Source organism: Chiloscyllium plagiosum, chromosome 9, assembly GCF_004010195.1.
Source record: "Chiloscyllium plagiosum isolate BGI_BamShark_2017 chromosome 9, ASM401019v2, whole genome shotgun sequence".
Lineage (NCBI taxonomy): Eukaryota > Metazoa > Chordata > Chondrichthyes > Orectolobiformes > Hemiscylliidae > Chiloscyllium > Chiloscyllium plagiosum.
In genome coordinates, this window is record NC_057718.1 from 75,895,782 (window position 1) to 75,923,431 (window position 27,650).

A 27,650-nucleotide genomic window follows, 5' to 3' on the forward strand; every position below is an offset into this window, starting at 1 on the left:
TCCATCTTTGTTCTAGATGGGTGGGTTGGTATTTCAATAAAAGGGTTGTCAGGGTATGAATGTAGGAGAAGAGGGGAGGCTAGTTGGGAAAACGGGTGAATGAGAAGTGAATCAAGGAGAGGGGTCGAGAAGTGGAGCTGCTGTCTAAGTTGGGCGATGGATGTTGGGAAATGGGGCTTCTGACTTAGTGATCAAGTCCCGGAGTCAAGCTTACTCGTTGGCATATTTCTTCCAAAGTATGCATGCTCCAATACACAAGCTCCTTAATCACTTTAATGGTAACTTAGAAATATAGACATATTTAGAATATTATTTAGAATAATTTACAAAAAAAAACACAATTAGATGAGTAGTTAAAAAAGAAACTGTTTGTAAGGCTACACAAAAAGTAACTCAATCGAAATTAGGGTACATGAAACAATTTCAACTACCAGTAGCCTAGATGCTCCAGCACAGGATTAGTCCTAGAGAGATCAAATAGTGATCAGTGTGAAAAAAATGGTAAAATATTCCAATGATACAGTAAGTGACCTGCGATTCCAAGTTTCAAAAAAGGTACTTAGCCAAGTTAGGAATACTCATTTATGTGCCCAAATTGCCTATGTTTGTTTACGCACCATTAATATTCCTTGCCTCACTGTAGAAGTGTGAAAAAATGAACTGCAATATAATGTTTTGAGGAAGAGAGAAAAGTTGTTGATGCTGAGAAATTACTGAAACTTCCTTGATTCTTACAAACCATAAAGAATTTAGATTGAGACTCAAGTCAGATGTATAATGGAACAAGTTCCACAACTTGCCTGGGAACATGTAGCTACAGCATATTTCAACCAGCTTCAAAAAAAAAATCATAGAATTCCGATAGTGTGGAAGTAGGCAGTTCTGCCCATCCCGACCCTTTGCAGGAAACCCCCGCCACCCTATCCCTGTAACCCTGCATTCCCCATGGCTAATCTACCTAGCCTACCCATTCCCGGACACTGTGGACAGTTTAGCATGGCAAATTCATCTAATCTGCAAATCTTTGTACTGTGGGAGGAAATTCACACACAGAGAAAATGCAAACTCCACATAGACAGTCACTTGAGGGTGGAGTCAAACCTAGGTCCCTGGTACTGAGGGGCAGCAGCGCTAACCATCAAGCCACTATGCTGCCTATAAGCTTGATACCATTCAGGACAGAATAGTACACTTAATCAGCACCCTAACAATCACTTTGAAAATGTTCACTCCATCCATCACCACACATCAAAGCTGCCATAGTTAAGCAGCTCTCAACTCATGATCTCTAAACTAAAAGAGGAGATGTGTAATGAATACAATTATCTTTAAGTCACATCACTGGGGCTCGAACACACTGAGGCAGATTTGTTGAGCTCCCTACCTGGTAGCACTGTACAGCATCTAATATTGCAGTGGTTTGAAAAAAAAACAAACTACCATCTTCAAGGATAAATAGGGATAGGGTTTAAATGCCTTTTTTCCAGGAACACCAACATCCTCAATGATCTATTTCACATATACTCTATGGATTATTGCTCATAACAACATCTAAATAAACAAATTTTACATGTACTGCGAATGTGGTGTGGAGAAATATTGACAAAAAAAGGATCCACAAAGAGCGTGACCATTAACTTCAACTTACATTTAATGACAGACAGTGCACACCATTGAATCTTCTTCCAACGGCTGCAAATAAGCCAGTGATTCACACGTGACATCAACACTGATAGATGCTCTGGGTCAGACTTCATGATCTGATCAAACTCTGCAAACTGAACAACAAACAATTCAGATAAAAGCAGTTGCAGGAGCTGTCAAACAGGACTGCGATTTGATGAAGGGTTCGCAATCTTTCAAATGACTGTGCTCCATCAAGTGATCCTTCATTTTGACTCTAATTGATCTGCATTGCAGTGACATTATATTATTTCTATTAGTACCTCCCTAATGCAGATCACGAGAATTCAATAAACCTTTAATCAAAGTGAAAGGAAGATTTAGGAGATATTTATACAATAGAATCATTAAATTGAACAACACAAAGCAGCCATTTTACCCACTACGACAGCGCTTGTAAAGAATTATCGAATTAAATGCATATACTGGATCTGTCCCCATTAACTCCAAATCATTATTTCTACAAAATTTCTTAGTTACTTTAGAATTTGCTTTCATGCCCCTTCCACTTCATATATTGCCGATCATCATAACTTGCCGTGTAAAAAGCACTCTTACCAATCACAACTTTACTTTCAGTCAAAGAAAAGATTCATAAACTAGTTTGTGTACAAAACAGTAGTTCTACATAGTTTAAAACCCTCCTAAAATGTGGTCAAGCTAGCATGGGCCCTGGAGACTCCAAAAAAATAATACTAGTGTTCAAGACAGCATTTTCTTATTCTTTCATTGAATTCGCACATTGCTAGGAAGGTCATTATTGCAAATTGCCCATTGAAGGCTAATGTCAAGACGAGAGTGGCACTGGAAAAGCACAGTAGGTCAGGCAGCATCCGAGGAACAGCAAAATCAACATTTCAGACAAAAGCCCTTCTCTCGAACCCCTATGGTCCACGTGTCATAGGCATAACCACTGCACTCACTACAGAAATCCCAGCCTCTGACCTATTCTTGTATCCACAATACTTAGAAGGCTGATCATCTCTTGTTGGAGATGATCATTGTATGGCACTTGTGAGATACACAAGTCCAAATATTGTCCAAGGCCAGGTAGATGGACATGGACTGCTTCAATATCTGAGCATTTCTGAATGGAACACCAGAGGTTATAACCTAGTTTCAAACATTTTCTAATTTTCAAAAAACCTGACAATCGGACCTCAATGCATACTCTCCCCATTTTGCATTGATACTGTTGTGTACTAGGATATCTTGCATATTCCCTTCAACCGGTAAAACAGTACTCACTCTGTCATGTCCTTTACTCTGGGATCAGGTAGGAAACACATGATGCTGAACTAATGACAGTTCCGAAGATGACCATCTTACTAACAATGCAATATTCCAGAATAACTCTATTTCTCCTCCGCTGATCTCCTTTGTGTGTTCCTCTTCCAATTGGTGCCTTTAAGGTGTCATCATTTCCAACAGTCTCCAATGCAAAGTACGGTTTGAGTGTGACGCACATTCTAAAGGGAGTCTTGTACTTCCTACATATCCAGATCAGCCATCTAATCATATTCTAAATACTCTCTGCCTGTAAAATAACCACTTCCTCAGTTCAACTCAATTTCATTGTGTTCCTTCCAGCATATTATCCTCCTCTTGTCTCAATTTAAAAAAAAATTGATTTTTGAATTCGATGTCCTGAAGCAGGAAACAGATTTCTAAGTATTCATTAAATGTTGAGTTTCATTACCTTGCCAGGTCTGAAAAAGACTTTGGTTAGACCAAACTTGTAATCATTCTCATTGAGACCCAAAGCTTTGAACAGTGCCTGGAAAAGCAAAAAAGAACAAAATCAAACGCAAGAACGCGTTACTATTTAAATATCTATTTCTCCTTGATGTTGCATTGTTCTTATTCCCGGATTGGGGTTTTCTCTATTCAACTTGGCTTTTCAAATGAAAAATCCAGAAGGTTTGCTAAAAGTCAAATTTGTTTAGAATGTATTTACATTAATATCTAATAATTTTCACAGGTTTTTATTTCTTGTCCTCAAAAAAATCCCAAAGCACTTCACTAAACGAATTGCTTTTGAAGTGTAATCTCTTACATAGAGAACTACAGTAGCCAATTGGCCACGGTGAGCTCATAAGCAGCAATGAGATAAATGAACAATTAGTCAAGTTTTGAAAGATGTTGGTCAAGGGATAAAATGTTGGCTGAGATACTGGGATAATGTCCTTGCTCTTTGCAAATTGTATCACAGGATCTTTTACATCCATATAAATAAGCAGAGGAAGTCTTGATTTAACATGTCTTCTGAAAAGACAACATCTCTAACAGCGCTCCGCTGAACTGCTTAAATTTATTGTAGATTACCAGCTCAACTTCGAGAGGAACTTGACCTCAGCCCACTGTTTCAGTAACGCTCGATTGCATATAAACCAATAAGACATACAGAATTGTCCAACTCTGTATATACTAAAAAGGGAAAGACATCATACAAGTTATTATACCTATCCGAAGTACCCTTGCCACCACTGCACATACTTAGGCAAAAAGTAGTTGCGGTCTCGGCAAAAAGACATGGGAATGGAGCCCAGCCCAACTTGCCCAATAAACATTCACACAACTGTATACTCAAGTGAGCAGCATCTAGAGCTCTGGTTGATTTGCTTCCCCCCACCTGTCAATTCATGCAGTCCAAGGGCACCGTCACACCCTTATCAATTGCACAACTGAAACAATGTAATTTATTCAGATGAATTAATGCCTCCATAACTTTTAATCTCCAGTCATGCAATGAGATCTCCTACTAAGGCATTTGGCAGGATGTTCATTTATGAAACTTATTGAAAGAACGTTGAAGTTTTAGTCTAGACAGTACCTTACAGAAGAGCCTGGGGTCCAGCCTGCAGAGCTTCGGAGGCATGTATTTCTGGTACATATTGTAAAGTTCGTGGAATGGAGCCCGTGATGGAAATCCACCCTGCATGAGATCTAGCACAGACACCATACCTACAGAACAATAAAACAATACAACTCACATTTCTGATCTTTTAGTCAATGTAGAAAAAGGTGCAAGCCCACCTCAATGCAAAAATATTCCTTGGCTCATTTTATTGTGTATTTCTGAATGTCAAAAGTGCCAAATCATAGAATGAATCAAATAACCAGGTTAAATTTGTTACGTTGTGTGATGAAACGATCAGTAAAAAAAGGATAACGTTGAACTTTTTTGCCTCTTGGAGTGTAATTGTGGATGAAAGGCCTAAGAAAATTGTCATAGTAGGGCAGGAGGACAATAGCATTGGAATTAATTTGTGGGCTATGTTTGAAAGCTTGTAAAAGGAGTGATGGGGTTGTGGCATGGGGACATGGACTGTGGCATTTTTGATAAACTTATGTTTGCACAGAAGGTAGCAAGCCAGGTCAGAGAGTGAGAAAAGCTACACTTGAAGTAGGGGAGGAGGGCTTTCGTGGCAAAGGCAGGCGATGTCATAGAAGAGGAGAAAGTTAGGACTGCAGATGCTGGAGATCAGAGCTGAAAATGTGTTGCTGGAAAAGCGCAGCAGGTCAGACAGCATCCAGGGAACAGGAGAATTGACGTTAACGTCGATTCTCCTGTTCCTTGGATGCTGCCTGACCTGCTGCTCTTTTCCAATAACACATTTTCAGCTCAGATGTCATAGAACCAGTCTGTCAAGGATATGATGTGCAAGGAGGATGCCTATCTTGGATGACAAGGCATGATTTGGTGCAAAGACAGAAGTAGATGCCAGCTAGAACTAAAACTGGTTTTGTTTCTCCAACATGAAGTTGAAGGAAATTGTGGTTCACTGATGTCTTTACAATCAGTAAAAAAAAACTGCAGCTGATAGCCAAAGATACTGAGTTAATGGAGCAGTCTAAAAGGGGTAATATCCAAGGATCATGAACATAAAATCCCTACAGTGCAGAATGAGGCCTTTTGGCCCATCGAGTCTGCACCAACCCTCCAAAGAGCATCCCACCCAGATCAACCCCCTCACCACAACCCATTGACCATGGTGAACTCACCTAACCTGCACGTCTTTGTACTGGGGGAGGAAACTGGAGCACCTGGCAGAAACCCATGCAGACTACAGAGAGAAGATGGCAAGTCCACACAGACAGACAGTCACCCACCCAATTAAAAACAAGAAATGCTGGAGATCGCAGGTCAGACAGCATCCATAGTTTTGAGTCCAGGTGACACTTCTTCAGAGCTGAAGAGAAATGTGGAGGGGGGGCAACATTTATGGAGTAGTGGGAGTGGGAGATTGGAGAGCTGGGGTGAGGATAGGTGTTGATAGTTCAGATTAAGTAATTGGAATGAAAGAATGGCAGAACAATGGTGCATCTCAGGGGGGGGGGGGGGAGAAGCGGTGTGACAGAGAATGTAACAAGTGAAGCTTAAAGAAAGGGAAGGAATGGGTTCACTATTTGAAGATGTTGAACTCAATACTAAGCCCAGTAGATTGTAAACTGCCTGGTTTGATGATGAGATGTTGCTCCTCCAGTTTGCGTTGTCATTTACTGGAGCAGTGCTGCATACTAAGGACAGACAAGTGGGCATGCGAGCAGGACACTGTGTTAAAACGACCTGCAATGGGAAGGTCAGGGTCCTGCTTGCACATGGAGATGCTCTGCATTTGGTTTCTCCAAGGTAGAGTCGGCCACATTGGGTGCAATGAATACGATACCCAAGATTGGAGGTGGTACAGGTGAAATACTGCTTCACCTGGAAAGACTGTTTTGGCTCTTAGATGGTGAGCAGGGAGGAGAAGGGGCAGGTATTGCACCTTTTGAGCTTACATGGGAAGGTGGTGTGAGAGGCAGGGGCTAGTGTTGGTGATCGAGGAATGGACTAGGGTGTCCCGAAAGGCTGATCCCTGCAAAAAGCAGATGGGAGAGTGAGGGGAAGATGTGTTTGATCGTGGCATTCTGTTGGAGTTGTCTGAAATGACGGAGAATTATCCTTTAAATGCGGAGGCTGGTTGGGTAAAAAGGGGGTTCCAACCATGCTATTGGGAGTGATGGGAAAGGGCAAGGGTGGAAGGATAGGTGATAGGTCAGATGCAGGTGAGGGCCCTGTCTACCACAATGGGCGGGAAAATCCGGTTATGGAAGAAGGAAGCCATATCAGTCGTGCTGTTTTGGAAGGTGGCATCATTTGAACAGATACGACATAGGCAAAGAAACTGGGAGAATGGGATGGAATCCTTAAAGGACGTGGGTTGGGAAGAGCTGCAGTGAAGGCAGCTATGGGAGTCGGTGGCTTTGTAGTGGATGGCTGTGGATAGTTTATTTGCTGAAGTAGAAACAGGTTGCTCCAGGAAAGGAAGGGAATGGTCAGAAATGGACGATGTGAAAGTTATAGAGTGGTGGAAATTGTCACCAAAGACTGGAATCAAGCCCAGCACAGTAAGGCAGTAGAGCTAACAACTGTGCCACCATGCCACCCAATAGGATATATCTGGAATTTGATCAGATGCTTCTATGGTATGTTTTTTACGTTACTCCCTTAGATAAACATATCATTTGTGCACAGACATTGGGGAAACAATAATATGGTTATTTATTTGAACATTATTCAAATTTGTTTTTACCAGAAGCCAAGAACAGTGGATTCAGATTGCCTAACAATGCCTTAATCATATCCTGTTGAGCTGGATAATGATGGATCGTAGCTTAAAATATACTCCTTTATAGGTGTATATCACAGCAATGTAATTAAATGATGAAGAGTAGGAGAAAAGATGGAACTTGGCATATTCCAAAGTAATCATGTGAGAAGAGAAACTGGGATGATTAGGGATTTGACCAGGAATGGATTGAAGAAGAAAATGGAAGCCTTCCTGGATAATTAGGAACATAGCAAAAGCTTGATAAATGTTTGAGCTCAAATGGGAGAGAATGTTATATGCAAGGGGTTGTTTAGTTGGCCATCAGAAAGAACAACTTCGCACTTAATTCAGTTTGTTGATATTATAAAATACAATCTGAAGGCATGCCGAGAATATATTAACGGAAAAAGAATTCTCACCTGAACACTGAAGTTGAGACAAAATTTGTGCTCCTTCAAACTGATGACTTGTCATTTTGAGATTAGGTTTGATGCACCGAATAAAGCTGGATCCCTAACAGAAAACAGGTAGTTGAGTGACATATTTTGCATCAAAATTCAATCTAGTGAAAGTATTTCTCACTTAACCCTTCATAATTTCCATTAACAGATTCAGGATAAATCATTTTCCAGTTCTCATCCCACTGTACTGCTACCATTGCATATTTGCTGATTAATACACAGTACCCCTGAGTGCTTAGTCTGCATATGATTCATTTCTAATCCCAAGTAAACCAGAAAAGGGTTGGTCAAAAAATCATGGGTGTTTTCCAATATGGAGCTGGAGTAAAGCAAAATGGGAATCACCCTGTGCAGCTTATATGAACCTTCTCCTGGTTACTAATGGAGCAGAGGACCTGAGAGGTGGTTACCTGATCATTGTCTTGACCAAAGGGAAGCATAAACAAATCCATGGTAATAAAACAATTAAATGTATTTTTTGTGTATCAACAACATGCTAACTGCCTTATTCTGTCATGTCCCCCAGATATAAACTGTGGTTAGTGATTGACTCAGCAACCAAGAGTGCAGAGACGTGTGGGTTTAAATTCTATACAGAGACTAGATTACAATCCAGTGTTATAAATGAGGAAGCACAAACATGTCAAAGATATTGTCTGTTGCATAAAATATTAAGCTAAAGCTAAAAATATTCATCCTCAGGTGAATACAAAAGGTCCCTTTGGCATGCTCAAAATGGAGCCAAGTAGTTCACTGATAATCCTACTTAATCAGCTACATCAAATTGATTGGCTTGTTATCACACAGCAGGTCAGGCAGCATCCAAGGAGCTGGAGAATCGACGTTTCGGGTATGAGCCCTTCTTCAGGAATGATTCCTGAAGGGCTCATGCCTGAAACGTCGATTCTCCTGCTCCTTGGATGCTGCCTGACCTGCTGCGCTTTTCCAGCAACACATTTTCAGCTCTGATCTCCAGCATCTGCAGCCCTCACTTTCTACTGGCTTGTTATCACATCTTGTTTTGGTGTTCTTGTGCAAACTGACTGTTGCATTACATACTTTGTAACAGTGACTAAAATTCAAAAGCACTTCATTGGCGTGAAGCATGAGATCATGAATGGCTATATTAATGAAATTGAATTTTATCTTTACATCTGGAAGTTCACAGGAAAGCACTGTTCTCTCAATTTAGAGATAGCACCCATTCATAAATTATAGGACTGTAACAGTTAAATATAGTAATTAGTACTCACTGTGCTGCGTAACTTGTCAAGCAACAGATTCAACTGAGTCTTGAGGGGGTGAGATAGAGAAAAAGTAAACAAACTTTAATTATTTGCATTTTGTGTTTGAACTTAAGCAAACCCACAAGTGAAATCTCTGCACGAGAGATTTTGTTGATAACTGAGCATTGCATTTTGTTTTTTAAACATGACTAGCAAAACATTATATAATGTGGAAGAACAATTTTCTGCATGCATTTAATGAGCAGTACATTAGTGAGAAAAACCCAAATATTCACAAAATTCTAGGAGCAGCAAAAAAGCTTAATGCGATGCAACTTTAAAAATATTGATAAAATGTTGATATGGTGGAGGTAATAGTGGAGCATGCAGCCAAACATCCTCCAAGTCATGAAGCGCGAATGAAATGATTCCTAGTAGAAACCATGCATGGCACGGCCTAACATTAACTTAAATCCTTTCCACATCCAGCGCCCAAGTTGGCTGACGTTGACAAGGTGGCCGAAACAAAGCTTTTAATTCCTCCTCCTCACCATCCCATTACCCATCACTCCAAAAATAAACAGAAGGAAGTAACAAAACCTAAGTATAATAGGAGCTAGCCCCTTCCTCAGTCCATTGGCTAATACACAGCATCGTATTGTAATGAGCCATGCAGAGCAAAAAGCTCCCACACTCAATCTTGTTGCCCATGCTGCACAATGGGAGCACTGCAATCACCTCAATTTGCCTGGATGTGTGGCCAGAGCTAGGACATCATTTTAGGTTTCTCTCTGCTCAGTGGCTCCTGTTGAAAAGGTGCACATTTCAAGAATGAGTCAGGCAGTATTAGTTGTGGGTACACTGATCCCAACAGTTCACTGGCCATCACTGTCCAAGATACATTTTAAAAAAAAACACTTAACTGCCAAGGCTTGAGGAACGCTCTCTCTTAGATTGGACAATGACAGAGTTAAGATCAAAATCAAGAGTGAAAATTTAAAAATTCATTTCATAACTTTCTATCCCAGGCAGTGCTGCTTTGTTGCAGTCAACTTCAAAGAAATGGTGCCTGCACTGAAAATGAACATGCTAATGTTTAGCTGTGAATACTAACAAGTCAAATACTGAATTAAACAGTGTCAAATGGTGCAGTATCATTTGTGAGAACGATCACACATCCTTTTTCAAGACGAGATGAAAGTTCCTATTTGGGAACTGGGAGCAAGGTTAGGTTAATGGCATGAAATGAAATTATTTTTAAAATGCCCATTTGCTACGTGGAATCCCTGCTGTATCCAACAGGAGAGATGCACAGAATCAACAAGCCAATTTTATTACTGATGGTCCAAAAATCTGCACTGTGATTAGCTGCCAATTTTGCAAAGCTGAAGTGTCCTCAGAATTGAATGGGGATAAATTTAATTGTGGCCAATGACTGGGGCATTTTGTCTTTTTTTTAAAAAAAAAAGACCCAAAAAGGTAGTTGGGACCATTCATAAAAAGTAAAACGGATACATAAGGTTTGTGAGGGCAACCGTCAGACATATGGCAACTAAATAAAAAACCGTCATTATAAACTTCTACCGATCTAGATTCCTAACATGTCTCAGGATCAATCTCGTGCTAAAAAGGGTTAAAATGCAATTTTAAGCAACCAGCCAATACGAGTGAAGTCAGTGCTCTAAGCAGGTGCTTTACTGGTGTGCGGTTGCTTGAGTAAAGATTTACCTGCTGTCCCTGGCTGTTGTCTATTTTTTCATTTCCCAACCTCCCTACAGTTTTCTTTACTCTCATCCTGAACTGGAGCATCTCACATCAAGTCACTGCCTGAGGAAAAGGAGCAAGAAAAAAGATAGAGAAGACAGACCTGAAAGTTGCCATCACTAAAGAAGAGAGGAGATTAGAAGAAAGCATCAGAAATTGAGGCAATGGACAATGGAAAGAATGTGAACATTATAAATATCACCTTAGAGCTGTCAACATCAATTCACATTTTCTCTTCCCTCAAGTCAATTATCCTCAAAGAATGTATAAAAAAAAGGTCAGAAAACCCATCTTACATTGTAGTAGTAGTTGGAATTTTTGTTCTCCAAAATACAATTTAGTTGGACTTTTTTTTCCCCTCATTAGACATTTGCTGCCTTTGTATTTAGTGATGTACATTCCATTATCTATCTGGAATAGGTTTACATATGGCTCCACAAATTCAGATTATAGAAAAACAAAAAGTAAGTTTCTGAAAGACATTTTGTAAATCTCAGTTGAAAAGATTGGGAGAGTAGAAATATTGACAAGAAAGCAGTTAGAGAAAAATTACTTGAAGCATCATAGATGAATAAGACAGAGATCAACATGAGATTTGAACACATAGGTGGCCCAAGGGTTATGTAGCAGGGATTATTTATTCCACTGGCATCAGGTGATTAGAAACCTGAAGAGAAAGTAAGGTTAAAGGAAGAAAGACACAGTATTTACACAGAACTAAGCTATGGCTCACATTTGGTTGAGGAAATCCTTGGTCTGTCCCTGATTCTTTTCCCACTCAGTAGCTTGTCCCCAAAGACACCCCCTCCTCCAGAGGAGTCTGTTTGACTGCACCAGCTGCTGTGTTCACCTCACCACCTGGATATCATGGCACCACTACTCTGGCTGCCCTCCTCCCACTATTGTTACCAGTAGCTTGGGATCAATTACATACTTCCCTACTTGAGACTTTCCACTTTGCCAACTATACATAACGCAGAGCGTATGTTTGCAAAGCAGTTGCACGGTTAACAGATTCAATAGCATATGATGGCTAGAATGTCTCTGTCCACATTAATGGCTGCATTCTCATCACGCATCGCCAATCTGAGTAAATGATATGGGTTGGGTGATATGCAGCATTTGCTCGAGATCTTCTCAGCCTCCTATCTGTAATGATATCATCTGCTCTCTGCGATGGACTACCCATGCTGGGTTATTGGTTGTCAAGTCTCTAGAAGTCACATATTTGATGACGTCTTTTTCCATCTTCCAGGAGATCATCCCTGCACTGTTCTTCAAGTCATAATTAGACCTTCATCCACAGGATACACCCAATGGATTCACAACACACAGGTCAGTTCCAGATTCCTCATTATTTGACTCCACTTCACTCAAGCCATCAGATACCAACATTCCAGGATCTATACCACTGAGTGAGCTGCTCATCTCCACATCATCCATTAGGTTCCTGGCCATAGGCAACTCCCTTTCCTGAGCATCATTTTCTGAGGCTGCCTTCCAGCTGTGAGTTCACTAATTTTTTTTTATGGTAACCTGTGTCCAGCCACTTGATGACTGTGGAAGTTATGATTCCACACGTTCCGCATCTTACTCTAAGCCCTGATATTTAATTTTCAGAGGCATACCTTTGCACCAGTTGGAAGCTCAGTTCTGCTAGCCAAGTCATCAGACAATATTTTTCTTCAGTGCTTCACTTTATCCTTTTAGATGCCATCCAAAATGCTTGCTGTGATGCTTACTATTCACTTGCTCAGCTGACCATCCCCATCAGAAACAGTGGTGAACCCAAGCATTTTATCTATGGGAAGAGCAAACCCAAAGAAGAGGTGACATGGAAAATAATCTGTGGATTAGTGCAGGGTGCTATTATAGGCCAAAACCAGCTAGCTACAGAGAATACAAAATGTCTCTTTTATTTACTCTCATGTGGCATGATGAGCAGATGGTTATGCAGAGTACGGTTAAGTCAGTTGTCAAATGACCCCGAGTGACAGATCGTGGTGCAACTCTAGGTGATGCTTTAGACCTGCTTCAAAGCTTCTGTAGGATCTTGCTGTCCAAGTTATGTCCTTGATCATTGTGAATCCGGGAAGCGAGAAAGGAGGTAGTTAAGCCGCTGGCGAAGATCTTTGCTTCCTCACTCTCCACAGGAATCATACCGGAAGATTGGAAGGGGGGACAATGTTGTTCCTCTTTTCAAGAAGGGGATTAGGGAAATCCCTGGTAATTACAGACCAGTCAGTCTTATGTCTGTGGTCAGCAAGTTTTTGGAAAGAATTCTGAGGGATAGGATTTATGACTATTTGGAAAAGCATAGTGTGATTAAAGGCAGTCAGCATGGCTTTGAGAGGGGCAAGTTATGCCTCACAAATCTTAGAGTTCTTTGAGGAGGTGACGAGACAAGTCGACGAAGGTTGAGCAGTAGATGTGGTGTTTATTGACTTCAGCAAGGCATTTGTTAAGATTCCCCATGGTAGACACATTCATAAAGTCAGGACGTATGGGACACAGGGAGATTTGGCTGTCTGGATTCAGAATTGGTTGGCTGTCAGAAGGCAGGGAGTGGTTGTAGATGTGTTCTTCCTGGAGGTCAGTAGTGAGTGGTGTCCATCCGGGCTTGGTTCTTGCACCTCTGCACTTCGTAGTTTTTATAAATCACTTGGACGAGGAGGTTGCCGATGATACAAAGGTTGGAGGTGCTGTTGATAGTATCAAGGGCTATTGCAGCGCAACATAGACAGGATGCAGAGCTGGGCTAAGAAATGGCAGATGGAGTTCAACTTGGATAAATGCGAAGTGTTGCATTTCGAACTTGAATGCTGAATATAGGATTAAAGTCAGAATTCTTGGCAGTGTGGAGGAACAGAGGGATCTGGGTGTGCAAGTACATAGATCTCTCAAATTTGCCACCCAAGTGGATAGGGTTGTTAAGGCTGCATATGGCATTTTGGCTCTCATTAACAGGGGGATTGAGTTTAAGAGCTGCGAGGTTTTGCTGCAGCTCTACGAGACCCTGGTGAGGCCACACTTGAATATTGTGTCCACGTCTGGTCACTCTATTATAGGAAAGATATTGAGGCTTTGGAGAGGGTGCAGAGGTGGTATAACAGGATGCTGTCTGGACTGGAAGGCTTGTCTTACGAAGAGAGGTTGACTAAGCCCGGACTTTTCTCTGTGGAGAAAAGGAGGAAGAGAGGTGACCTGATCAAGGTATACAAGGTAATGAGAGGCACGGATAGAGTCAATAGGAAGAGACTTTTCCCCAGGGTAGGATTGACTGGCACGAGGGGTCATCATTTTAAGATGTTAAGAGGAAGGTATAGAGGAGACGTTGGAGGTAGGTTCTTTACGCAGAGAGTTGTGAATGCATGGAATACATTGTCAACGGTCGTGGTGGAAGCAGAGTCCTTAGGGGCATTTAAGCGACTGCTGGACATGCACATGGACAGCAGTGAATTGAGGGTTGAATTGAGTAGGTTAGGCTATTTTAGTTTAGATTAGAAATAATCCTTGGCACATCATGGGCGAAAGGACCTGTTCTGTGCTGTACTTTTCTATGTCCAATGGAGCACCAAAACACGTAAACTAACACTCTAGCTTTAGGTAAAGTCTTTGGGTCAAAGTGGGCAAACCTGTGTGAACCTGGTGAAGGCATCCATGATTGGAAGAACATGCTCAGTCCTGTCAAGGACCATAAAAGTCCATTTCAAAGATTTCTACAGATCCCCTGGCAGCCAGAGATTCAACGTTGGGGTGATAGTGACCAAAGCATGTTTTTCTCAATTTTGGCTGTTATCAATATCAACAACCATCCCAGGCCAGTAACACTGCTCTGTTAAGGTTTGCATCAGGGCAGCGGTCTTCTGTTGGTTGGTATTCTGCTTGATCATGAACTGCCAGGAAAGAAGAATTTCTGTGCCCATTCAGACTCCCTCATCAGCTAGTGCTGAATTAGTACGTGTTGGGCCTTACAGTAATAGTGCAGTCTACTGATGCAACAAACAGGATAGATAAAAGGGAACCCTCAAATGTATTAGATTTAGGTTTCCAAATAAGGTATCATGAAAAACACTACACAAAACAGAAGTCCAAGATGTTGGGGGTAGCATATTAGCAGGGACAGGGTGTTGGCTAACTAATAGAAGATAGGGTATTTGGATAAAGGGGGCATTTTTAGGATGCCAACCTGCGCCACAGGAATTGGTACTGGGGACACAATTATTAACAATGTGATCATGGCATGGATGAGCAAAGTAAACATACTATAGACATGTGCGTGGATCACAAAAATAAGCAGGAGGCAAGTGCTGAGGGTGACACAAAGTACAGAGGAATATGGACAGGTAAAGTGGGTGGCTAAAAACTTGACAGATGGAACAGAATGTGGGGAAATGAGATTTTACACTTCAGTGGGAAAGAGGGGAGCTGAACTTTCTTTAAATAAAGACTACACAAAACTACAGTAACAAAGGGATTTGGGAGTCCTCATGCATAAGTTATGAAATGCCAGCATTCAGGTTCAACAGGTAATATAGGGAATACAAATGGAATGTTGGCCTTTCTTTCTGCAATGGAATATGAAAATGGCAAGGTAAAAATAAGAAGGTTTTTCTAAAACTAAAGTCCTTAGTTAGACCACAACTAGAATACTTGAACAGTTTTGGTTCTCCTGGGCAAAGAAACATACAATACTATTCTGTGGCAACTCAGATGGTTCACCCCCTCGATTTCTGACAGAGCAGGATTTTCTTAGGAGAGTTTAAGTGGGTTTCATCTGTTAAGTAGAATGAAAGGCAACCTATTTGAAACATGTCAGATTCTTAGAGGACTAAGATTCAGCACCATATCAGTATTGTAATGAGAGAGATACAAAACAGGTCCAGATAGTTAAAGCTGAGAGATGTTTCACCTTGACAGACACTCTAGGACCAGAGGGCATAATCTCAAAATAAGGGGTCACCCAATTAAGACAAAGATGAGGATATTTTTCTCTTGAGGGCAATGAATCTGAGGAATGCATTCTCCACAAACGTATCCAAGACTGAAATGGGCAGATATTTAATCAATAAGGAAATCGAGGGTTATGGAAAAAAGACAGGGAAATGCAGATGAGCATTATCAATTCAGCCATGATCCCACTGAATGGCAGAGCAAATTTGTTGGGCTGAATGGCCTACTTTTTGTCCTGTATTTTATGGTTTTAGGCCTGCATCAATCAATTGAAGCTGACTGAAGACATCTTTCAATTTAAGTAGCAAAGGGTGAAACCTGGCTTTAACTATCTGGACCTGATTTGTATCTCACTCATTACAACATTGATACTCCGCTGAATCTTCGTCTGAACACTATTGGAAATTGGGTTGGAATGCTGCTTTTGAGATGGGGCATGAAGCACTGTTAGCCACAGCCCCCTGAATCAGGCAGGGGCAGGATCTGTCCTCTGGTCAGTCTTCTGAATAAGGACATCGACATGTGCATTATTTTTGCCTGATCTATACTAGATCTGGAATCAAAACGGAGTGAATTCAATGGTCCATTGAGTTTCTATGCTCCAAGCTTGACAGACATCTGAACGTAGCTGAGTGGAGTGTTGTCTGCAAACCCCTCAAATTCAGCACTAATCAGAATGTCTCTGAATTTCTGGGAGATAAACGCCTGGCTTTGAGGTTGGCTGAGTTTCACACTGGAGTAATTCTGCATTTTCTTCTCAATCAGCTTGACACTCCAACTGGCAGAAATAACACTTTTTTTCCCTGCCATTGGACCTGTGACAGCACCTTGGCCAAAAAGACTGGTGTCAGTTCCCATGAAAGAGGTAGAAATCTGGATAGTTAACAGGTGATGAGATAAGCTTCTGCTCAAGGGTGTAAAAGGAGTCTCACATGCTGGGATCCAACTCCTCGTGATTCTCTGTGAAGTAGCATGCCTCATACATCCTTTGCTAAGCACTTCTGCAGCATTTTCTCATTTCTTCAGCAAATTGCCAGTGGGACAGCCAACTGTGCATTGCCTTGCACAAACCACCTTTAGTAACCCACTAGAGCAAGGAACCAACTCAGCTCTAACTCCCATCTTTAGCAGGAGACACTTGTCTATTGCTCAGATTTTCTCGTCCTCAAGGGTAATGCCTTCCTTGGTAATAAAGTGTCCAGTACTGTAAGTTTATCTGGAAAAGAAAGTCAAGCCTGAAAAATGTTTACAAGTTCAACTGTGACAAGTCAGATAAGTCTTTGAAGGGTTTCCTCAAATGTCAAGCTGAAAATGAGTGCGTTATCTAGTTTCACGAGGAGAGACTAGAAATTAAAGCTAAATAAGGAAGACATACATTTTATATGCAACTAAGTCTATGGTTTATATCTGTCTGAAGACATCCTTTGTGCCTGATTCTGTTTGATCCCCATAAAGGCTCCATCCCCGAAAGGAGTTACATTCATTACTCTATCTATCCTGCTCGCTCCCTCCCTCCCTCACCACTGCTCGAGATCCTGGCACAACCACTCTGGCTGCACTTCTCAGCACTTGCCCTTGCCATCACCACCTGCTGCTAGATGTTCCATCACACTAGGAAGGCATGCTAAATCCTAATGAGAATGCACAATTAAATCTATACTAATACAATATTATTTGCCATTACTCTTTGGCAAAAAAAAACCTGTGAATTCAACTTCTGGCCTCTCCACTGTAACAGGTTCTCAGGCCACGTGACTAATATTTGATTTGATTTGGTTTGAGTTATTGTAGGCATGTGTACCTAGTGAAAAGCTGCTGCATTAGCTTTGGAACTACAGGTTCATAAAAATCAATAAATTACTCAATTACTCAACCACGTTTTGGTGTTGGATGTGTCAGTTGATTAGACGGTTTGTTTGCAATGCAGAGAGTGATGCTAACAGCACAAGCTCAATTCCCATATTGGCTGAGGTGATCACAAAGGACTCCCCTCCCCTCACCTGAAATGTGGTGACCCTCAAGTTAAATCAACACCAGTTGCCTCTCTCGTTCTAAAAAGCAGCCGCCAAATGGTCCGATAGCATTATGGTGACTTTGCATTTTACTCTGTCATGTGCAAAACTTGTCTTAACTTTCACCAAATAGTAATTTCCATTGCTCAAATTCCTGAATATTACGTACTAGCCAGCACTCAATGATTATATTGACCGACTTGTCCCTTCAGTCAGATTCAGTAACACAAATGCCAAGAGATGACTGACAAACACTTGGCTCCAACTTGAAGTACGAATAGAAATTGTTTACAATCAGAAATTATCAAATTGACCTGTTAAATGCTGAGCTTTTGCCTAAATTAGACAGAGTCGAAACAGATGCTAATTTCTAACTTTCCACATTTCCTTATAACAAATACCCACTTTGGTTCAGTTGATAACAATCTCACTTGGGGCTCACATCTGACTCCAGAAACTGGAGCTTATTATTTCAGCTGGAACTTCAGTGCAGTGCTGAAAGGAGGATTGCCACCCAGCTGGAAGTGCTGACTTTTAGTTAGATATTAAACTGAAGCACCAGCTGTCCTCTTAGGTGGCTGTATCTATTTTTAGGAGAGAGAGTAAGGAAATTCTTATAGCCTGGCTGACAATTAAATCCTCCATCACCACAAGAAATAGATGATCTGGTAATTTCTTTCATTGTTGCTGATGGAATCTTGCCATGGGCATCCACATCACAACAATAATTACACTTGCAAAGTTTTAAAACACTTAGAACGTTTTAAAAGACTTTGGGACATATTGAAATTGTGAAAATGGATTTATACAGTAAAATCAAATCTTTCTTAAAAACAATATGCATGCACTGCACAGAAATGTATTAGCATTTCTGCCCTAACAGAAAAGCAACATTACCCGTGTTGCAACAATGACTTTCAGAGCAATTTGCATGTTAAATTCAATAAAAATCTGGATTTAAGAGTCCAATAATGTTGGAAAAACCCATTTAGTGAAGGAAACTGCTAATCTTACCTTGTCTGGCCTATCTATGACTCTGGACTCAGAACCCAAAAAACCTTTGGGCAAATCAGAATGGGCAATAAATTCTGTCTTGGCCAGTGACATCCATATCAACATTCACAATGAAAAGAAACGACCTGTGATTATTCTGAATATTCTCTAATTAACCTGTTCAGAAATGTTATTATACACCCCTGGAGCAGGTGAGGCTTGAACCTGGGACACTGCCACTAAGATAGTGGCTACATTTCTGGATCAGTAATCTTGTGCCTTCCTTAGAAGCTGAGAAATTTAAATTCAGTTACTAAAATCGATCAAGAATAAAACGTTAGATGAATGATTAACTGCTAAATTGTCATAAAGATCCATATGGTTTACTAATATTCTTCAGGAAAGGAAATCTGCCACATGGCAGAGATGTCATTTCAAACCCACAGCAAGGCAGACCATTTTAACTATTCTTTGAACGGATCTAGCAAGCTAAGTTAGAGATTGTTAGGGACAGGTAATAACAGCTGGCCCACAGATGCTCACAGCCTATGAATGAAGAAAGAATAATAAAGTTGAAATGTATTTTTTTAAACATGCTCATTAAGGATGTAGAGCACCTGATTCATCAAACTCTGGTCCTGAAGGCAAATATAAAAATAAATCAATTAGTTTATTTGGTATGAATACACAAATAACTAGATAATATACTGCAAGTGTTAAAGAGACTAATGTCAAGAATGAGTTAGGATGATTTTAAAATAGATTCAGTTATCGTTAAACTTATTCTCGTTATTATAATGTATAATACTGACAAAGTCTTCCCATTACATATAAACGAACGATCCCTTGAGTTGTGTGGGGAAGCTCTCACTTAGACAGATACCATGTCATAGCAAAGGGCAAAATATTAATATAGACTCAGAGAAGGCCAAGTTACTGGAGCACATTACAGCCTGAAAGAAAATGAAGAGTATTGATGATACTACAATCTAGATGCTCAAATCAGGATGCATTACGCAAAGTATAATAATTCAATAGGCTGCCGGTCAATATTTTAATGTTTGCTAAATTCTGTAAGAAAATATTGTACATTTCTTATTTATAGATTTACATAACGTAAGAGTTCTTTAAGTGAATCTACCTTGAATTTATTTCCAACGCTAATGAAGCTCAGCTTTCCTGCCTTCTGTTTTGTGTCCTTATTGTTGTTGGTTCCTTCAAAAAGTTTCCGAACAAATGGATCTTTTGATTCAGACACCAGTGATTCCAAGGACATGTGTAAGGCATCATTGTTTTTTTCCACAAACTTTGCCTGTCAAGGAGAAAGTTGCACTGAGTACTTCCTAAATGAAGGATGCAATTATTTCAAAGACATAATTGAAACTAAGCAAATATTGGAGATTTTATAGTAGAATTAAGACATCTTTAGACAGGAGGAGGAAACCGGAGCACCTGGAGGGAACCCACTCAGACACCGGGAGAATGTGCAAGCTCCACACAGACAGGCACCAGAGGCTGGAATCAAACCATTGTCCCTGGTGCTGTGAGTCAGCAGTGGTAACCACTAAGTCACCATACCACTCTGCATCCACTATTTCTAGCACCACTTCCTTAAGTACTCTGCAGATTATGAGGCCCTGGAGATTTATCAGCCTTCAATCCCATCAATTTCTACAACACTATTTATCTACTGCAGATTTACTTCAATTCCTCCCTCACTAACCCTGGGTTCCCCATGATTTGTTGCAAGTTATCATGGCTTCTTTTCTGAAGGCAGAAGCATAGTATAAATATAGTTCATCAGCTGTTTCTTTATTCTCCATTATAAATTCCTCAAGTTCTGACTGTAAGGGACCTCCATCAGTTTTCACTAATCTTTTTCTCTTTATACACCTACAGAAAATTTTATAGTTCTTATGTTCCCTGCAAGCTTGCTCTCATTCTATTTTTCCCTTCTTAAATCAATCCCATCATCCTCCGTTGCTGATTTCAAAACTGCTCCTAATCCTCAGGTCTTTTTTTTATGGCTAATTTGTCTGCCTTTTTTTTTACATTTCATACTCTATCTTCTCTTGTAAGCCATAGTTTGGCCATTGTTCTCTTTGCACTCTTTCAACAGAAAGCAATTAGCAATTTTTGTAGTTCACCCATTCACTCTTTGAATATCTGCCATTGCCTGTACATGGTCATTCCTTTCAATAACATTTCCCAATCCACTAAAGCCAACTCATGCTTCACACAATCATAGTTTCCCTTAAGATTCAGGTGTCTCAGCTCAGGAAAGTCTCAATCTTGATGAAGAATTCTATAACATTATGGTCACTTAAACCCAAGGAGTCTCTCACAACTAGTCTTTTCTCATTCCAGAATATGCAGTCTAAGATGGCCTACTCTCTGGAGGATTCCCAACGTTCTGGTTCAGAAAACCATCCTGTACATGTTCTAGGAATTCTTCTTCTATGTTATTGTGACTAATTTGATTCACTCAATCTATAAAATGATTAAAGAGCGCCATAATTACAGATATTCCTTGATTGCATGCACCTCTGATTTCCTGTTTAATGCTATTCCCAACATCACCATTACAATTTGATGGTCCATCGACCATCCCCAATGATTTGTGCTCCTTAATATTTCTCAATTACACACACACACACACACACACTCTATATTGTCTGAGCTGATATCTTTCCTCAATATTATGTTGGTATCCTCTTTAACCAGCAATACAACTTCACCACCTTTTCCTTTCGTATGTCCTTCCTAAATACTGAAAATGGCAGGATATTCGGTTCCCTTCCCTGGTCATCCTACATCCATGTCTCCATAATCAAGTATATAACACTTTTTTTACAACTCTTTACAAATAGCAATTTATTCATCCACTTTATTTCAAATGTTCCATGAGTTCAGACACAAAGCCTTTTTAATGTTTCTATTCTCACTGTGGCTTTGTTTGATTCTGGACTTTGATCCTTTTATCAATTCTCTTATTCCCCTTTTTGTCCATGATTCCTCTTCCTCTGACTCCTTGCATAGGTTCCCGTTCCCCTGCCAATTTCCTTCAAAACAGCTTCAACCACTCTAGCACCCCTGAGGGCATGGGTCCCAGTTCTGACAATGTGAAGCAGAGACTATCCTCAGAAAATGGGTGAATATCTATCATCCATTAAAACAACCAGTTACAACTAAATAGATAAAGGACAACTAAAGCACACACACAAATGCCAAACAGACAGGTCACGGTGACTGGGAGAGACACAAATAACAACATAAGGTAAAAAGCAGAGTGTTACAAAAAAGAAATACAAGGAAAAGGCAAAGGACATCACATCAAGATCAAATCTCTTAAAATAATTATATCAGGAAAACGTGACCTGGAACAAATGTGTTTCCGTAATTTTTTTGTTTAAAAAAAGCCACAGACATATTAAATAATTACTGTGTGTCAGTTTTAACAGGAGACAATGTCATCATTAATAATTTTGCATCAGAATTGGAGTCTCACCAAAATTGGCACATGCAAAACAACAGTTATGAAGATGATAACTGCAAGAATGCCACATCCCCAGAACCAGATGGCTTCCACTCCAGGGTTTAAAAGAAGCGGGTGTGAACATATCAGGTGCTTCAACTATAAACATTTAAAAATTTTCTCTGCACTCAAACTATCCTTTATATTAGAAAATTTCACATCACTCCATTTTTATGAAGTATTTTGTAAAGTGCAACCAAGGAATTGTAAAACAATTAACTTAGTATCAGATGTCAGGAATTGCTTCAATCCATAACTAAAGCTAGTGTGACCGAGTATCTTAAATTTCAATGTCCGAGGAGCAGGAAAATCGACATTTCGGGCAAAAGCCCTTCATCTGGAGTGGAGGCAGGGAGCCTCCATGCTGGGGATAAGGCAGCAAAGAGTACAATAGGTGAATGGGGGTGGGGATGGAGGTGATACCATTCACCTATTGTACTCTTTGCTACCTTCTCCTCAGCCCCAGCTCCAGCACCCACACTCCCTGCACCCCCATTTATCTCTCCACCCTGGAGGCTTGCTGTCTCCATTCCTGATGAAGGGCTTTTGCCCAAAATGTCGATTTTCCTGCTCGGATGCTGCCTGACCTGATGTGCTTTTCCAGCACCACACTAATCTAGACTCTTGTTTCCATCATCTGCAGTCCTCACTTTTGCCTATCTTAAATTTCAGCTGATCAGAGGAATTCAGCATAGACTTAAAAAGGTAATTATGGAATGGATTGTATTTTCTTTAAAGCATGACTAAAATAGTGGACAATGTAATGTCTATGCACGTTCTTGATATGGACTCCCAATAGGGCATTGGGAGATACTCATTCATGGGATATGGACATTGCTGGCCAGGCTACTATTTACTGCCCATCCCTAATTGCTACTTGAGAGACAACCACATAGTTGTGGTGTCAGGAGTCACATGTCAACCAGGTATGGTTAACAGATTTCCCTCCCTAAAAGGATATTAATGGACTAGATGGGTTTTTCTGACAATGGACAATGGTCATGGTCATCATTAAACTTTTAATTCTATATTTTTTTTTAATAACTGAATGCAAATTCCTACCTAAGTTTGAACCTGAGTACCCAGAACACAACCTGGGTCTCTGGAATAATAGTCTCACGATCACTAAGCCATCACCTAAACTAAGCCATCAACTAAAGTTGAAGCTTATTGCACTGAAGGCAAACTCTGGACCTAGTTAAGAAACTGGTTGAGCAGCTGGAGACAAATACACGCATATCAGACAGACACTGAATGCAACTAATGGGTGTTCATGCAAGGATCTCGGTTACGTCTCAACTACTGACTGTCCTTATTAATGACTTAAATGATAGGATAGATGGCCAACATTCAAGATTGCTGATGACAGAGATAAATGGCATTGTGAACAGTGCAGATGGAAACATCAGATCAGTGATATTGTTAGATTAAGTGAATTAACAAATCTATAACAAATGGATTTTAATGATGCATGTGAATTTAAGGACCTCCAGTTTGGTCCTGAAAAGGACATCAGACTACTTTCTAAATGTCAAAAGCTAGAAAATGCAAAGGTCCAAATTGACTTAGGAATCCCTGCAGTTTAATTATATAAATGTCACAGATGTGAACAAAAAAAATAAACAAATTGGTTCTATGTACTGTGCTTTATACCAAGAGCACCAGACCATAAAAGAGGTAGAATTTAAGCCACACTTACAAAAAGCCCTGGTTAAATCACGCCTGGAATAAAATGTTCTGCAGTCAGCATCACAATTTAGGAAAGATATATTGACTTTGGAGGAAAAGCTGCAAAGACTTATTAAGTGAAATTGCAGAGAGAGATTGCACAGATTAGAATATAACAAACTGAAAATGCTACAATTCAGACAGCAATGGAAAATAAGAGTTCAAGTTTCAGGTCAATGACAATTCATCAGATTTAACCCTGTTTCTCCCTACAAATGCTGCCTTACTGTGTCAGTTCTTCCAGCATTTTCTGTTATTTCAGATTTCCAGTATCTGCAAATTTTTTTTAATGCAAACTTGGGTAGTATTCTCTGAAACTTGGAAGGTTTAGAGATAACTCATTCAACATTCCAAGATATTAATGAGAATTGTAAAGGAAGCAAAAGAGAAATATTCACACTGGTTGGAGAATCTACAACTGGAAATGTAGCCCAGAAGATAGGTCAAATGTTAATTTTAATTTTGATACTGATAGCCTTTTTATAAGCAAAGGTATTAAGGAATAAGGGACAAAGATGGCTAAGTGGAATTAATGGTTACATTGAATGGTGGAAGTGGGTCATTGGTTAAATAGTTTAATCCAGCTGCCATTATCCATTTGCTTCAAAAAGTAAGGCCATTCACAAGCACAATAGCGAAAATTAAATGGGAAAATTTATCTAAATATCCAAAGACATTCCACACACTTCTAAATGTTTCATAACCATATTGAAATACCTATTAACTGAGAAAAAGATCATACCGTACCATAAAAAAATTACAAATAGCAAGAACAATCTGTGAAAATATTCTTGAGTCGTCACTTGCCAAGAACTAGAAGGCCAAGGTCTTTTGAGAGGAGATGCTAAGTGCCTTAGGGGGTTCATAAGGATCCTATGACTATTTTAAGAATGTGAATTCCCCCTGGTCGCCTGGTAAATATTTTTGACTAAACTGCTTTCTGGTCTTTATAAAGTTGATATTTTTTGGATTTTGTTGTGTTCAATTTGTTTGTCACGTTCCCTTCTTTACAAGTGACTGCATTTGAAAAGAATATGATCAGCTGTAAACCACTTTGGATCTCAGACAATGTAGAACACATTAATGTTATTCTTTTACTTGTTTGGCTTTGATAGAGTACATAAAATTCATGGAATGTAAAACTTACTGTTTCATAACAGACTGCTCCAGCGAAGTGCCTAATGATAAACCCTTCATCATCACGGATATTCCTGTGAACTGTCAATTTTGACTTTCTAGGAATCTAAACAATGTAAACAAAGTATAGGTATTACATCTACTGCTTCATTTCAAGAGTGGGTTTTAAGAGTCAGGTTTAGAACACATTCATGTATAATTTTTCACAAATCTTATTTATCATCCTCCTTAAAGGACAATTTTTAAAAAATTAACTCACAGGATGTGGGCATCGTTAGCTGAGCCAGTATTCTTTGCATATCCCTAATTGCCTAGAGGCAATTAAGAGTCAACTACTCTGTTGTGGATCTGAAGTCACAAGTAAGCTAGACCAGGTAAAGTTGGCAGTTTCTCCCCTAAAAGGATATCAGTGAGCCAGATGGGTTCTTTTCTTAAAACTTTTTTAAAATTTTGTTTTAGTTTTTGAACTTTTAATGCTTATTTTATTTTTCCTGACAATTAACAATAGTTGTGGCTGTTTGCCGAGCTGGGAATTTGTGTTGCAGATGTTTCGTCCCCTGTCTAGGTGACATCCTCAGTGCTTGGGACCCTCCTGTGAAGCGCTTCTGTGATCTTGCTTCCGGCATTTATAGTGGTTTGTCTCTGCCGCTTCCGGTTGTCAGTTCCAGCTGTCCATTGCAGTGGTCGGTATATTGGGTCCAGGTCGATGTGCTTATTGATTGAATCTGTGGATGAGTGCCATGCCTCTAGGAATTCCCTGGCTGTTCTCTGTTTGGCTTGTCCTATAATAGTAGCGTTGTCCCAGTCGTGTTCATGTTCCTAGAGGCATGGCACTCATCCACAGATTCAATCAATAAGCATATCGACCTGGACCCAATATACCGACCACTGCAACGGACAGCTGGAACTGAAAACCGGAAGCGGCAGATTCAAACCACTATAAATGCCGGAGGAAACATCACAGAAGAAGTGCTTCACAGGAGGCTCCCAAGCACTGAGGATGTCACCTAGACAGGGGACGAAACATCTGCAACACAAATTCCCAGCTCGGCAAACAGAACCACAACAACGAGCACCCGAGCTACAAATCTTCTCAAACTTTGAATTAACAATGGTTTCACAGTTGTCATTAGACTCTTAATCCCAGATTTTTATTTTCAAAATACTGAATTCAAATTCCAACTCCAACATCTGTCCGGACAGGATTCAAACTGAAGTCTCCAGAACATTACCTGGGTCTCAAGATTAATAATCTAGTGATCATCCTACTGGGCAATCATCTTCCCTAAGTAATTATGATAGTTCACTAGTCGCATTCTATGAGTGTGATAGTGGTCATTGCAAATGTAAAACTAACAATTTCTGTGATCCATAATCCGATTGAAAGCAGAAGGTGCTGTCAGTGGGTATATACTACCCAAAGCACTGGACTCAGACGGTTGAAAATTTGATCACTTAAATTGTTAGGAACTTCAAGTTTTTACATTCTAGTTCATTGTTAACCACACCCACCTGAAATATTGCTCTTTTGAATTAGCGTTTTTTTAAACAGTGTACAAATCATAATTACTAATAAACTTACTTGGCCCTGAAAAAATAATTTTACACTTGTGAAATATCAACTGTTTGCAATATAAGTACATATTTTGGTATTATAAAAATAACATCTTAAAAAATTCATGATATTTCAACCTCTACCTTACTTCAATTACATAAGATGATAAGAAATACAAAGAGACACCACAGGGCCTGTCAAGCCAAATTCACTTCTGCTTTGATTCCCTAAGTAAAAACCTCGCTATTCCAACCTTCAATATATTTAATGGTAGTGCACCCAGAACCTTCAGGGGAGAGAATCCTAACAATTCACAGACTTCACTGATGAAAGTTCTCCTTATGCCACTCCTAAATGACCAGCTCTTATCCAGAGATTGCAACAGTGTTAGAGATTCCCAAGACAGATGAAACAAGTTCTCAGAAGTCAAGTGATTGAATAGTCAGAATACAAGGAGGCCATTCACCCCATCATGTTGGCACTAGCTATCAGAAGGAGTGATTCAACATACGCTTTTCTTTTTCCTATCACACTGCAAATACTTCTTTTTCAGATAATCCAATTCCTTTACCAAAAAAAAAATCAATGGTCTATGCCTTCATTACACTTTCAAGCAGTGCTTTGCAGATCATGCAATGTCAATCATATCAAATCTTGGTTTTTCCACACGCCAGGAAATAGAAACCCAATTAACTCAGCTTCTCTTTATTGGATAAATCTTTCGGCCATGAAGCCAATTTAGTGATCCTCTGTTATATTACAACCAATGTAATTACATCTTTCTGTAATCTGGAGATCGAAACTGCATACAGTACTCCAGTTAAAAATCACAGCACCAGGTTATAGTCCAACAGGTTTAATTCGAAGCACACTAGCTTTCGGAGCGACGCTCCTTCATCAGGTGGTAGCGGAGGGCTCAATCCTAACACAGAATTTATAGCAAAAACTTAGTGATGTAACTGAAATTATACATTGAAAAATTGATTGCCTGTTAAGCCTTTCATCTGTT

The 27,650-nt window shown here is 39.9% G+C and overlaps 1 protein-coding gene across 8 annotated transcripts in view; it reads right to left on the minus strand.

Moving 5' to 3' along the window:
- LOC122552951 (unconventional myosin-VI) overlaps window positions 1-27,650 on the minus strand; it is a 252,618-nt gene that overhangs the window by 43,654 nt on the left and 181,314 nt on the right. For 4 of the 8 annotated variants that reach the window (XM_043696242.1, XM_043696239.1, XM_043696241.1 and 1 more), the window contains exons 17-23: window positions 25,097-25,192; window positions 19,828-19,998; window positions 8,992-9,030; window positions 7,697-7,790; window positions 4,517-4,647; window positions 3,383-3,460; window positions 1,649-1,778 (exon numbers count right to left, since the gene is read on the minus strand). In XM_043696242.1, the coding sequence (XP_043552177.1) occupies window positions 1,649-1,778; window positions 3,383-3,460; window positions 4,517-4,647; window positions 7,697-7,790; window positions 8,992-9,030; window positions 19,828-19,998; window positions 25,097-25,192 (739 nt within the window). Of the gene's footprint in view, window positions 1-1,648; window positions 1,779-3,382; window positions 3,461-4,516; window positions 4,648-7,696; window positions 7,791-8,991; window positions 9,031-9,702; window positions 9,770-10,692; window positions 10,792-10,827; window positions 10,848-19,827; window positions 19,999-25,096; window positions 25,193-27,650 lie in introns of those variants that run through there. The other 4 variants (XR_006312565.1, XR_006312566.1, XR_006312567.1 and 1 more) reach the window with 4 other exon arrangements.